Genomic DNA, 13,740 nt, shown 5'->3' with positions numbered 1-13,740 from the left:
TATCACGTGTTGTGATAGATAATGCATCGAGGGAGATGGGTATGAGACCCACATGAGTTGCCATGGTGGTAACCCAATCTATGTGATCGGAGATCCCGTGAATTAGGACCTGGGAAAACAAGCCAGTGGTGAACTGAGGAGAGTAACTATACTAACCCACTCCGTTGGAGATGCAATACTCTCAATACTGTATGGTAGGATGACTACGGTCTCAATGTGTTCCAAAGCTTATAAAAGCAAGATGCTATCCTACAGAGCGATCTTTGGAGGAACACACCTATATGAGCCCGACTGCTGTTCACAGTCTATGAGGTTGGGGTGATCTCTAGTAAGCTCATGAATAGGCCAGGAGTGTGACTTATATGCTCCACCCGAGGGGTCAGCCTTCGGCAGCCTAGTACTAGTAAGACATGTAGTGAAACTTCTTTACGCCAAACTGACAATTCAAGGCATAGTCCATTGTTTAGTTGTGAAGGAGTGTAGCCACTTGTTCTAGGTGAAGTTCAACCTTAACAGGTCTTTACTGAAACACTGGTATATCGAAACAGCAATTGAAACAGAGGACACAATGGGCCCTCGAGATCTGGTGGGGGATTGCTAAAATCTGAGATGGCTCTAGGCCCATATTGCAATTTCTGAAAAATCTCTAAGGGCCCATGTGGGTTATATGGCACTAGGTGTGGTGGGAAGTTTAGTCCCACCCCGGAAGTGGAAGGAGAGTTGGAGTGGTTTATAAGGGTTTCTCTTCTACATGCTATTGGAGCTTAAGAAGAGAAGAGGCCCTCGCGCACTCCTCCTCTGCCGCCCGCCTCGCCACGCCACGCCTCGTCACTACGCGCCGCGGGTTGCGGGATTGAGCCGAGCCGAGCTCACACCTACGCGCTTATTTTTGCCAGTCACTAACGGAGAGTTTTCTGACAGCTGGGCCACGATCTGAGACGTCGGATCGTGGGCTGTCACGGACTCGGACGTGGGTCGAGCCCACGTCTCTCCACGCGGCTGCGCCTCTGACAGCTGGGCCACGATCTAAGACGTCGGATCATGGGCTGTCACGGACTCGGACGTGGGTCGAGCCCACGTCTCTTCACGCGGCTGCGCCTATAAGTATGCGGTGTCTCCTAACCCTATCTGCCATGAACAGATCACATCTGCTCACGCGCACGCCCACCATCGTTCCTTCGCTGCTGCTGCCGCCGGTGACTCCATCCCGTCCGCCGCGTACACGGTCGACGGGAGAGCAGGTCTCCGAAACCACGCCCTTCTGGTTCCTGTACGGGGTGAGGGGCGAATAGGTTTTTGGGCAGCGATTACGCGACTGCTCGCTTCCGATCGTCTACTTCCTCTACGTCCGCGTCGCCTTCATCATCACCATGTCCACCGATGCCGACCGTGCCGCCGCCGAGAAAGCTGAAGCCGACAAGAAGGCCGCCGAGGACGCCGCTGCTGCCACCAAAGCCGCGGCCTCTGCGTGGCCTACTGGAGGGTATAACTCGTTTATCCCGCTCCTGATTATTTTTATATTAATAGTACTAGCAGTATGTGTAGATTTGTCTACTGTTTGCTTAGTACGTGCATGTTTAGATCAGAATCAGTACGTCATCAACTTAGTCAATGCCATACTAGTGATTTACTCATGGATTAATTTAATCGAGAAATTGCCTATTTACTCAACAGTATTGAGTCTCTGGTGGCATTGCATTGGACTGAACTGGGCAAGCCAGTCCATGCCGAGAACAATGTCGTATGCGCCCAAATGAGCAGACGCATGTCGATGGCGAACTTGTGGCCTTGGCACCACCACTGAACTATATATATCACCATTGGCAACCCGGATTGTCTCTGGATCCACATCCTGCAGTTTGCAGCAAGTAGTGTATGTGTTGTGAAAGTGGAGTTGACGGAAGTGTGGGTGTTGCCAGAGTCCACCAGGAGCAACCGCACTTGATTGCCACAAAATGCTCGTAGCCGCAAGGTGCCCTTGGTATATGTACCGGGGATCGTGTGCACAATGATGAAGTAACATGCTGTAGGCTCTTTAGGCTTTTCATCAAGCAGCTCGAGGGCATGAATTACGTCCCCAGAGTAGCTCACCATAGTCGCCGACCTCGATTGTGAGCAGATGTGCGAAACAGTTGCATTTGTGCTCGCGACTGTATTTGTCGCCGCACTTGAACCAAAGTACATTTGTGCGTATGAACTACCGGAGCTACCATTCACGGCCGAAGTAGTCAGGGCCGTGCTTGGCACCATTGATGTGTGGCTGCACTGGTCTTGGCACGACCATGATTAATATGGACATTTGACATATCGTATACATTTTTTGTATGTATGATATATTGTCCGTGTAACGACATAGGCAGACAACTAACATGATTACTGGAGGTGGAGGGATGGTGCCACCGGCGGCGCCTCCCTATGATGGTCGTGTTCCATCTCGTCTTCCTGGATATACACGAGAGCTGCTGCCGTGGACACACTCGTGGGCGCGTGTTGGTGCACGCCTGTGAGCTCGTCGTCACATAGACAGATGATAAACTGAGAGACGAAGAACTTGTTATTGAGAGAGGGGTCCAGCGCGATCAGGTAGTACATGATGGACTCAAAGGCAAGAACCCGCTTCGGTAGACCCCCCTCACAAAACGTATAAAGGATTAATATGGACATTTGACATATCGTATACATTTTTTGTATGTATGATGTATTGTCCGTGTAACGACATAGGCAGACAACTAACATGGGCCGGCCAATTTGCGCCGGAAAATCAACAAAAATAGCACAGCCCCATACACGGGAATCGAACTCACGACCACGGATAGGAATGGCTCTCGTTGCTAGCCAACTCAACTAGGTGCCTCGCGTGTTAAATTTGCTGTGGCACACTTAAAAGCAACCAACGAAAGGGGCAGCACTTAAACACCGATCAACAAATACTAAAATGCGTGAGCGGATCTCACACACAAGCTCAACATCACTAGCCCCAAAAGATTATTTCCTATTTCGTATGTGAATTTCTTTTTGAAAAAGTAAATATTTTTGAAACCTGGACATTTTCAAAATTTGTGAACATACTTTTAAAAATCCAAACCTTTTGTGAACAATCTTCAGAATCTCAAAATTTATTTCAAAAAATAGGAGCAAAATTGAAAGCAAGAACATTTCTTGTAACTACAAACATTTTCTAAAGGCTTCGTTCGAGAAAATCACCATGTTCAACGTAGGGTGTCCGGGTAAGTAGAAGGCTCCGTTTGAGAGTATGTTGTTCGACGACATCCGTCAGATGACCTTAATTTTTTTATTAGCTGTATGAACCATTCAAGGCACCATACCAAGGTTTTTTGGTTTTCTATAAATTTTATATTTTCTGAAGTTTTCTCGGTCAAAAAAGGGCGATAAATTGTCGGACGTGTCGCAACTTCCATCAGGTGTCGAAAATCGTTCAAACATAGCAGGGATTCCTACCATGGGTGTGCCCACCTGCTTGCAAAAGTTGGGTTAGTTTAATCGTCTACAAAAATAGACCATGTTCAACGTAGGGTGTCCGGCTTTGTCCGAGAGCAGATTGTTTTTCATCCTTGAAATGGCCCTAATTTTTTCCATGGCCTTGTATGACCAATTGAAGGCACCATGCCAAGTTGTTTTGATTTTTAATAAATTTTGCATTTTCTAGAGTTTTCTCAGTAGAAAAAAGCCAATAAATGCCCGAAGATGTACCAACTTGCTTACAATGTCAGAAAATCGTTCAAACCTAACATAGATGCCTACCATGTGCATGCCCCTCTGCTTGCAAACGTTGGGGTCATTTGAAGTTTTTCTGAAAATAGACCATGTTCAACGGAGATTGTTCGGGTAGGCCAGAAAGCTCCGCCTGAGAGCACGTGGTCTTTCGACATCCATGAAATGGCTCTAATTTTTTTGCATGACCTTGTATGACTAACTAAAGGAATAATGCCAAGTTGTTTTTGATTTTTTGATGAATTTTGCATTTTTTGGAGTTTCATCAGCCAAAAAAGGTCGATAAATGGCCGAACATGTCGCAACTTGCATACGGTGTCAGATATCATTCAAATCTGACATGTGTGCCTACTATGGGCATGTCCACTTTGTTCAAAAGTTGGGGTCATTTCAAGAATGTCCAAAACTAGACCATATTTAAACAAGGGTGTTCTGTTGTCCAGAAGGCTCCCTCTGAGCACGTTGCTCTTGACATCCTTGAAATGACCCCAATTTTTTTTCATGGTCTCGTATGACCAATTCAAGGCACCATGCCAAGTTGTTTGGATTTTCGACAAGTTTTGCATTTGCTAGATTTTTTCATTGAAAAAGAGTGATAAATGACCAGATGTGTCCCAACTTGCATACCGTGTTAAAAATCGTTCAGACCTGGCACTAATGCCTACCATGGGCAATGCCTACATTCCTGCAAAAGTTGGTGTCATTTGAAGGATGTTCATAATTAGACCATTGTCAGCATTCTGGGAACCGGGGTATCCAGACTTGTTTGCCTGCGGGCCACGGCGTGGCCCCGTCGATGGCCTGGTACGGCCCATCTCCAGCAGCAACAACACAAGACCCTCACGAGGGGCCAAGCCTCACGAGGCGGACGATGCCAAGACCTCCAAGAGGAGTGGCCACCTTAGGCTGGCTCCTGATCAGGAGCGGAGATTTCCATGCGAGTCCTCACCTCGTGAGAGCTCGAATGACGCAAGCCATGACGACCAAGGACAGGAGCGCGCCAACGAGCGCAGTACAACATGTTTCCTCTTTGGTGCTAAAGAGACAAGCGCAGGCACGGAGTCTTGAGGTTGTTCTTCCTTTGTACCAGTTCATCCTCAACCCACCTCGAGGCTAGTCTAGCACAAAGCAGGAGTAGGGTATTAATTACACCGCAAGGTGGCCCGAACCTGGGTAAACTGCCTTGTCTCGTTCTTTTTCAGCTCATCGAGCTAGGCCGCGAGATCGACGAGTTGGCAGGCTGGGGAGGTTGAGTTCTTCGAACGCACCCCAGAGTTCGAATCTATCTTGGGTCTGCGGAGCCCCGAATCCGACAATCATGTTCGAGAAAGGATGTCCGGTAGGCCAGAAGGCTCCGTCTAAGAGCCTTTTTTCTCGACATCCTTAAAATAAGTTCATAGATTTGAAAAAAGTTCATGAATTTAAGAAAATGAAAAATAAGAAGAAACAAATAAAAATAGAAAGAAAAAAGGCCAACCAAAAGAAAAAAAAACTGACTGAGAAGATGCACAACAAAAAAGAATGAAAAAAGTAATTAGACACAACAAGTTAGTTGTCCTAATTGGTTAAATTTGGTGAAGTAATCCAAGAGGTCCATAATTTTAATTGGGTATTTGAAAATACCATGAATTGAAAAAAATGACGGATTTTGAAAAAAAATGATAGATTTGAAAAATGTTCACAAAATTTAAAAAGCTTCACAAATTTTAAAAAAGTTCAACGATTTTGCAAAAAGTTTATCAACTTTTTAAGAAGTCCATGATTTTTCAAAAATAAAAAAAATCATCAACTTTGAAAAAGTCAATCATTTTGAAAAAGGTTCATCAATTTAGGGAGAAAAGGCTCGTCGCTTTTGAATAAAGTTCAATGACTTTGAAAAAAATTATTGATTTGTTTTAAAAATAAAACTAAAGAGGTTTTCACATTGCAAAAGAAAAGGAAGAACAAAAAGGAAAATAAAAACCAAACAAAAGCATTTGAAAAAAAAGAGAAAAATGGAAAGAAGAAAAAGATAAAAGATAAAAAGAAAGAAAGAGGAAAGAGGACAGAAGAAAAGAACGAGAATGATAATGTGAAGACAACAGTTGCTGCTGGCTGCTTGGTTATTGCGTCTACATATGAACCTGGAAGTCCCTGTTTCGAGTCCTACCATGCTCACTTTTTCCGACTTACAGTCAGAAAAAATTATTGGCAGGCCAGCTTGCTGTACAGGTCTACACCGTACACGGCGGTTTCTATTATAAAAGTACTTGTAGTTGAGGGATATAGAGGTACTATGATCTAATATATGCCCATCATGCCCTTTCTTACGAAAAGGTATAGGCTAATCTGAGTCGTCAATGGACTCGTTTGTAACCTTGGCACCATAACGCGGCGTGCCCCTCCATGTAGAGCACTGCCATGTGTACAGTACATGATGGGGTAGAGACTTGGAGTACAAGACAAGACATTACTAATTCTATCTCTAACTCAAACGCATTATACTTTTAACATTCCCCCTCAGTTGTAGCGGGAGTTGATCGGACGATTACGACTGAATTTGAAGTCTTGTGCTTCTGTCGTCTTGTCTGCTGCGCCATCATCAACTCTGTCTCTGATAGGTCGGCACCAAGGGCGGTGACCGTTTCCCCTTCGGGTGCCTTCCTCGTCTCTCCTCTGTTCCCTCCCGCAGTCACAGCGGGAGTGGCGTGGACGCTAGTGACGACGCGGACGCTGTGACTAGAGTTGTTGCTGATGAGTTGTTGTAGACCAAGCCATTAATGTCTATGTCGAGGTAGCCGATGATTGTGATGTAGCCGTGGTCGAGGTATTCGTGGTTGAGGTGTAGTCGTTGTGGATGATGAAGCCGCACAAAGCCGAAGGCGCAAAAAAAAAGTGCTATGACGGAGCTGCAGACATGGACGATACACCTTGCGGATGTCAGACGATGCCGTCGATGATGAGTCCATTGGTTTTGCCAAGACCGGAGGAAGCCCATTGAGCACACATCGATTTTGCCAGAACCATGTAGCCGTGTAGGGGTCATCACTGTAGTGACGTCGTCTCGATGCAGCCGTGTTGTCGTGGATGACAGCTGTCGATGCCGTCGTCATGGTCGCATCTTGCAAAAAAATTTGTCAAAGGACGCTAGTTGTCCATCTTGTGGACGAGGCGGCGGCGGTTTGTCAACGATGATGTTGATGAAGACCATTTTGATGAAGAACCTGGCTATGTAGTGTCGGCGATGGCATTGCAGAGGCTTGTCGACGATGATGCTCGCTTGGAGGCGTCCCTCACGGCGACGAAGTGTCGATGCCATGTCGCACCGGAGAAGTCTATGAAGAATTGCACGCTTTTCATACCGGCCTGGCGTGTGGATGATGCATGTTGATGTCCCTTCTCATAAATGTTATCGGCGAAGATTTTTTTTTCTTTGGCACGATGTAGCATGGCGTGGCTCGGGAGATGTAGGTGTAGGTGCAGATCGGCTGGTGCAGTTTGTCGTCGCAGGCTTGATGTAGTCGGTTCGTAGCATATGGCACACCTGGTCGTGTCGATGCCGTACGAGCTCGATGGAGTCGGCCTGGTGGGGATTGCGTCCGTGCGCGTGCAGTGTAGTCGATGTACATTGTAGTTTTTGGGCTCGGTGCAGATGGTTCTATCGCTCGGTGCAGTCTGCCGGAGTGGTGCCGATCGTTTGTTGGCGTAGTCCCGAAACTGAAGAAGTCGATGTAGCGACTCGAGGCACAGCTGACGACGGGAGATCTGATCGATCGCGATCGAAGCCGCTGGTGCGTGTGTAGACGCGTACGTGTAAGCTCATATTGATGCATGCATGTACCTGGCCTATTGGTTTCTTCACGTCCCACATCCTGGGAGGCTACGCCATGTATGCGGGCACGGTCTGCTCGATGAAGCTTGCGGGGCTGGCCCGGGGAAGACTAGGGCGCTCGATGTAGTTCGTTCGGATGGCTCGGGGAAGACTTGTATGGCTCGGCGATGTGTTGGCTGCCGAACGGCGTCGCCGCACGGATCTGCTGGATTTTCTTCATCGGATGGGATCAATCTAATACAAATTTATTTGGCTACTAAAAAAGAAATCAATCTAACTGAACACCGAAAATTGGAATTGACCTAATCTATGAAACTGATCTATTCTATGGAACCGATGTGATCTTTTGATCGATTGGTTGCCGCGCCCTCGGGGAGAGAAGATTAACTCCTCGGGAGCGGCGAGCTACGGAAGTGATGGGAGGTCCTCAGATCGGCGTCGTTGGACAAACCGCTCTGATATCATGTAGAAATGGTAGGATGGGTAATATTTGTGTTATATTGATCTGATCCTCGTGAGGGATTATATAGAGTACATGGTGGGGTAGAGACTTGGAGTACAAGACAAGACATTACTAATTGCGTCTCTGATAAGTCGGCACCAAGGGCGGTGACTGCTTCCCCTTCTGGTACCTTCCTCGTCTCTCCTCTGTTAGGTGATGTATGGTAGATCAAAGTAGGTGTGGCACAAATCGAACCAGAGACGCGACACTGTGCCCCTGAAGTGTGGCAAATCATGCTTGGGTTGTTTGTGGTGGTAGCTATTGCACTGGGAAGGTGGAGGAGAAGTCCGACGCTCTCGGTGGTCGGCGTGGCGGTCATGGGCAGAGCAATTCTGGACAGGTGGTGGATGGGCTAGTAGGTGAAGAAGCAGTGGTCCCTGGCTGACGAGGAAGGCCACCGCGGGGGTGGCGGAGGTGGAGGGTGCAGCATAGGCGGTTACGTCCTGCGTGGCCTGCTTACTCTTGACGGCGTTAAGGCCCTTGCCGAAATCAGCCACCTACGTGCCTAGCTTTTGCACTTCCATGGTCAGGGAATATTTTTTTTCTTTTTGAAGCAAATCGTCCAAGGTTTTTTGCACTCCCTCCATCTCCATGACTTGTAGGATGAATTTCATCTGTGTACATCGAGTTGCCGATGGCGCCATTGCAGCCGCCCAAAATCAGACCTACCTCGATTGGGATTTCGCGTCCAGTCGTCGGAACAATCAGACACCCTTCGCGGTGCGTGTTACGGCCGGATCAAGGGAGTGAGGTGCAGCGGCGGGCTGAAAGGCTCTGAGTACCAAATCCGTAACGACCCTAAGAAATAGTTCTTACAAGAGGGGATTGGAGTAGGGGAGAGGAAGAAGGGGATCGGAGGTGAGGTAGGAGCAAGAGGGAGAAGGTGAGATGCAGAGAGAGATGAGAGCGAATTCGCATTTCTTTTCATAGTCTGCTTACAACAGCTCACCGCGCCTACTTAACAACTTTGCTAGCTAGGGCCCATTGGCCAGACACACACACTCACGCCGTGACCAAGTCGCATCCTGATAGTAGGTCGCCTCCGCGCCGTGACCAAGGCGTGACACCTTCTCACCACTTCTTTTCTTGCCCAGCAGGCAAGTCAACTACTGCGACAATTTTTTTTTGTGGTCTATCTGATTCAAAATGCTCTGGTAGCAAAACTCGGTCGTGTCGTTGTTATGCTAAACTGCGTTGGATTGCAAAATTTAGTACGTCAGGATAATCTTTACTAGTTGTAGAGATATTTTGGCCACAGCCCAGAATCCGAAAAGCCACCACAAATGCAATACAGAGCCTAAAAAGGCTCAAATGGTTTGGCCACACGGTACATCATGTATATGCCATTGCCTACACAGTAGGCATGGCGTCTTCAAACTACTGAATATATTAAGATACGGACTAGTATTGGTGACCCAAATTCGTATCATCAAAGAAATGCGTCACCCAGGACAAATGGACATGATCACATGCGAAGTATCTGCTTTTGGGGCAGCACATCAGAAGTTCACACAGAGCATGGAAGCAAGTGGCTTGATTCCTGAGCGCTACTCCTGGGTAGTAGTAGCTTTTATCTTGCTCAGAAGGCCTCCTGGCTTTAGTTCTTTGATCATTGCAGCAAGGATGAAGTCTTTATCTGTTAAACCCCCTGTTACCACAAACGTGCCGATCAGTCCTCTATTTTACCTATGTTTGAAGCACCAGTTGACGATGAATGAACTGTTATAATTGGTATTTTCACTCAGTTTTGTATGGCCGCTCGTTTTCCTCTTCATTTAAGTTGATTGGATTCCTCTATACGAAAAATAAGTTTCAATCACGACAATGGCCAACTACCAGTAGGCATCAAGCACCCAAGTACCTGCCAATTTTGCTCGATCGAACGACTTCTAATTAGTCTACATCATATCATTGTCAGCCCGTCAGGGTTCCTAAACAGCAAATGAATAACTAGTGAACCACTACCGTTCGGAATAGAACACAATACAAAATTTCGTTTTCCAGGTCCCAAGGGATTTAATAATATACTATATTAATGCTGCTCCATTTTTCTCGGAAATTAACAGAGGTAACACTTGAAATCATCCTAGAGTGAAATCTTAAGTCAAAATAACCATATGGAACAGTGGAACACTTAAGCTTACTGACTCAGTGAGTCCACGCATCAATTTTCACATTATTCCAACCAACAAGGTGAAGATCTGGGTGGTGACCTGGAAAAGCATACCCATTTAAACCTACTTTGCCAAGATTGTTACTGAAACAAAAAAAAAACATGCCAAGAAATTTGTTGGATTCTGGGTGAAATACAAAATTTCTTGACCAATTCAAGGAGTAATGTCCTCTAGAAATGTAAAAATTTGTTGGATTCAGAAATACTTTTTGCCAACATCGACTTGCTGTGGTCCGTATGTAACAGTGATGTACTTGAAATCCAACAGGGGACTGGTAGTACGGGAAGTCAATTGGTCATTACTTCCGTCAGATTTTTTTATAAAGAAAATTGAATACTGATCAACAAGACAATGTGAATATGAAGAACATAACTCAAGCCCTTTCGCAAAGTTCCTCACCTTCCATGCCCTGTGCAACTTCAGAATGTCACCCTCATTTTTCACCTCCCAACCAGTCACCTGTTTTTAAGGAGGTCGGTCAACATAGCAAAGTATGATAAGAAAAGAAAAAATGCTGTTCTAGCAACATTTTAGCAGAATCTTCTGACATGGCTTGTGTAAATCCTTTGAATTGCATGGGAGACAACTCTTTTTTGATAATTCTGAAAGAAGAAAACACAGATGCATACTTGTTTTTGCAGGACTGCAGAGTAATTAGTGGCCTCAAACTCAGAAGCAGACGTCGGGGGTGGCAACAGAGAAACACAAATTCGTAAGCAGGAATAGAAAGAGAAAAACGAACAGGGGTGCAGCTCACCAACCAGGAATCCTGGATCGAGAGAGATATAGAAACAAACAGGGCTGCGGCGGCTCACCAACTTTAGCAGCGGCCTCCTCCCCCATCGCCTGCGAGGCGGAGGGGCGAGTAGGGGCGGCCTCCCCCGGTGCCTGGTCGCGGTCTCGCGGAATAGGTGATGCCCCTCCATCCCTAACTTCGGGGAGACAGCTGCGTAGTGCCGTGGGATGGGAGTCCAGGTGAAGCTTCTATGTTCAGAGATGAAAGGGCAAGTGTAGCTTCTATGTTCTGAGATGAAATGTCAAAGGTTGCCACTGTATGCCTTCTGCTATATAAAAACTATGGAACGACGCTGGCTGGCCTCCGGGTGAGCATATAGGCAACCTTCATGGTCAACAGGTTGCGTATATGTTCACCATGTCTGAAGGACTTGGCTAAAAGAAGATTCTTAGCTGAGGCAGCTTTAGAGCAGAGGTTAGATTTTGTTGTTCTATCGGAGACGGGTAGAGATAACTTTGCGCCCCAGTTTCTTTCTTCTCTTGTGGGTGGTATTGATTTCGATTGGCATTGCCTCCCTCCGCGAGGAAGATCGGGTGGTATCTTACTAGGTGTGAGATGCGATTCGCTTGAAGTCCGAAGTGTAGTGATGGGCGACTTCGCGGTGAAGTTTCGAGTCAGGTCTAGGATAGATAGTTTTAACTGGGCTTTGGTGGCGGTTTATGGTGCCGCACAGCCCGAGCTTAAAGTGGAGTTTCTGGCGGACCTTGTTCGAATCTGTGGGTCAGAACAGCTTCAATTTTAGTTGGAGGTGATTTCAATATCATCAGGAGGAGAGAGGAGAAGAACAATGATAACTTTGACGGCAGATGGTCGTTTATGTTCAATACCATTATTGAAAGCTTGGATCTGAGAGAGATAGAGCTTTCTGGTAGAAAGTTTACCTGGGCTAATGCTCTGCCAAACCCTACCTATGAAAAACTTGATCGAGTTCTTGCGAGCGTGGAGTGGGAACAAAAGTTCCCTCTGGTTACGGTGCAAGCTCTTTCGAGGGGAATATCTGATCACACCCCATTGTTCGTGGACTCAGGGGAGCCGAACCACGTGGGTAACAAGAACACCTTCTCTTTCGGGATGTCATGGTTTGAACGTGAGGGGTTCGTGGACTTGATCGCCAGGGAATGGGATAGAGGTGTAGGAGGCAAGACTGCGATAGAGCGTTGGCAGAATAAGATTAGGCATTTGAGAAATTTTTTACGGGGTTGGGCTAAGCACCTCAGTTGTGTGTATAAGATTGAAAAGGATAGACTCCTTACTCTTATACAGGCCCTGGACATACAGGCCGAATCCACTATTTTATCGCCAGCTGAGCTTCAGGTTAAAAATGAGGCGGAGAAGAGGTTGAAATAACTGCTCCGCGAAGAAGAATTGAAGTGGGCTTTGCGTGCTAAAGTCCGCAAAGTGGTTCAAGGGGACGCGAATACTCAATTCTTCCATTTGATAGCTAATGGCAAGCACAGAAAGAAGTGTATCTTTTAGCTTGAGCAAGACGAGGGCACTATTTTAGGTCAGGATAACCTAAAAACATATATTACCGACTATTATAAGCAGTTATTTGGGCTCCGGAAGATAATTGTGTGTCCCTCGATGAGTCCAGGACTGAGGATGTGCCCCAGCTATCAGCTGACGATAATGATATTCTGGTTGCCCCATTCTCGGAGAAGGAGGTGTTTGATGCTATTGCACAGATGAAAAACAATAAGGCTCCCGGACCGGATGGATTCCCGGCAGAGTTCTATAAAAAGTGCTGGCACATTATTAAGGGGGATTTACTACCTATGTTCCATGATCTGTTCTCTGGACAACTTCAATTATTTCACTTGAATTTTGGGACTATCACACTGCTTCCCAAGAAAACGGATGCTGTGAGAATTGAGCAATTCAGGCCGATCTGTCTCCTCAATGTTAGTTTCAAAATTTTCACCAAGGTCGGGACTAACAGGCTCACACAGATTCCGCATTCTGTGGTGCAACAGTCCCAAACTGCTTTCATGTCGGACAGAAATATCCTTGAAGGGGTGGTCGTCCTGCATGAAACACTCCATGAAATCCATTCCAAAAAATTAGATGGAGTAATTTTTAAGGTGGATTTTGAGAAAACGTACGATAAGGTCAAATGGCCATTCCTCCAACAGTCATTGCGTATGAAAGGTTTTGATGAAGCCTGGCGCCGACAGGTTGAATCATTTACGCAAAAAGGTAGTGTGGGAATTAAAGTTAATGATGACATAGGTCATTGCTTCCAGACACATAAAGGCCTAAGACAAGGAGATCTGATGTCCCCTATACTGTTTAACATTGTGGTGGATATGTTAGCAATTTTGATAGGAAAGGCTAAGGAAAATGGTCAAGTAGGTGGATTGGTACCTCATCTTATTGATGGAGGTGTATCCATCTTTCAGTACGCTGATGATACAATCATCTTTATGGAGCATGATTTGGCCAAGGTGAGAAATATGAAGCTTGTGTTATGCCTATTTGAACAATTGACCGGGTTAAAGATTAACTTTCATAAGAGCGAGCTGTTCTGTTTTGGTAGGGCCAAAGACGAACAGGATGCTTATAGGCAATTGTTTGGGTGTGAGTTGGGAGAGTTACCCTTCTCTTACCTGGGGATTCCAATCCACCATCGTAGGCTGACAAACAGAGAGTGGAAGTGCATCGAGGACCGATTTGAGAAGAAAATGAGTTGCTGGAAGGGTAAGCTCATGTCATACGGAGGCCGATT

The 13,740-nt window shown here is 46.3% G+C and overlaps 1 protein-coding gene across 7 annotated transcripts; it reads right to left on the bottom strand.

Annotated features, from left to right (window-relative positions):
- Positions 1-9,307: 9,307 nt before the first annotated feature.
- On the bottom strand, positions 9,308-11,499 carry LOC125515250. 7 transcript variants are annotated; one of them, XR_007286907.1, is made up of 4 exons: positions 11,035-11,489; positions 10,849-10,887; positions 10,619-10,678; positions 9,308-9,693 (listed from the first exon to the last, which is right to left on the bottom strand). XR_007286907.1 is itself a non-coding variant. In XM_048680685.1 (4 exons), the coding sequence occupies exons 1-4, from the start codon at positions 11,143-11,145 to the stop codon at positions 10,217-10,219; spliced, it is 252 nt and encodes an 83-aa protein (XP_048536642.1). In that variant the 5' UTR covers positions 11,146-11,498; the 3' UTR covers positions 9,703-10,216. The 7 variants fall into 7 exon arrangements, 2 of the variants coding, with proteins under 2 accessions (XP_048536642.1, XP_048536641.1); XR_007286908.1 differs by having other exon boundaries at positions 10,849-10,862; XR_007286910.1 differs by lacking the exon at positions 9,308-9,693 and adding an exon at positions 9,703-10,258 and having other exon boundaries at positions 10,849-10,862; positions 11,035-11,499.
- Between the last annotated feature and the right edge of the window lie 2,241 nt (positions 11,500-13,740).

The sequence above is a fragment of the Triticum urartu genome, chromosome 6, assembly GCF_003073215.2.
Source record: "Triticum urartu cultivar G1812 chromosome 6, Tu2.1, whole genome shotgun sequence".
Lineage (NCBI taxonomy): Eukaryota > Viridiplantae > Streptophyta > Magnoliopsida > Poales > Poaceae > Triticum > Triticum urartu.
This window is presented reverse-complemented; position numbering and strand designations above follow the sequence as displayed.

Bases quoted from the DNA above. Each gene is read 5' to 3' on its own strand.
- LOC125515250 (XM_048680684.1), bottom strand. From the start codon at position 11,145: ATGGAGGGGCATCACCTATTCCGCGAGACCGCGACCAGGCACCGGGGG. The intron at 10,679-10,848 runs GTATGCATCTGT...CCTTAAAAACAG, and splicing joins CTGCAGTCCTGCAAAAACAA to GTGACTGGTTGGGAGGTGAA. The intron at 10,259-10,618 runs GTGAGGAACTTT...ATGCTTTTCCAG, and splicing joins AGTTGCACAGGGCATGGAAG to GTCACCACCCAGATCTTCAC.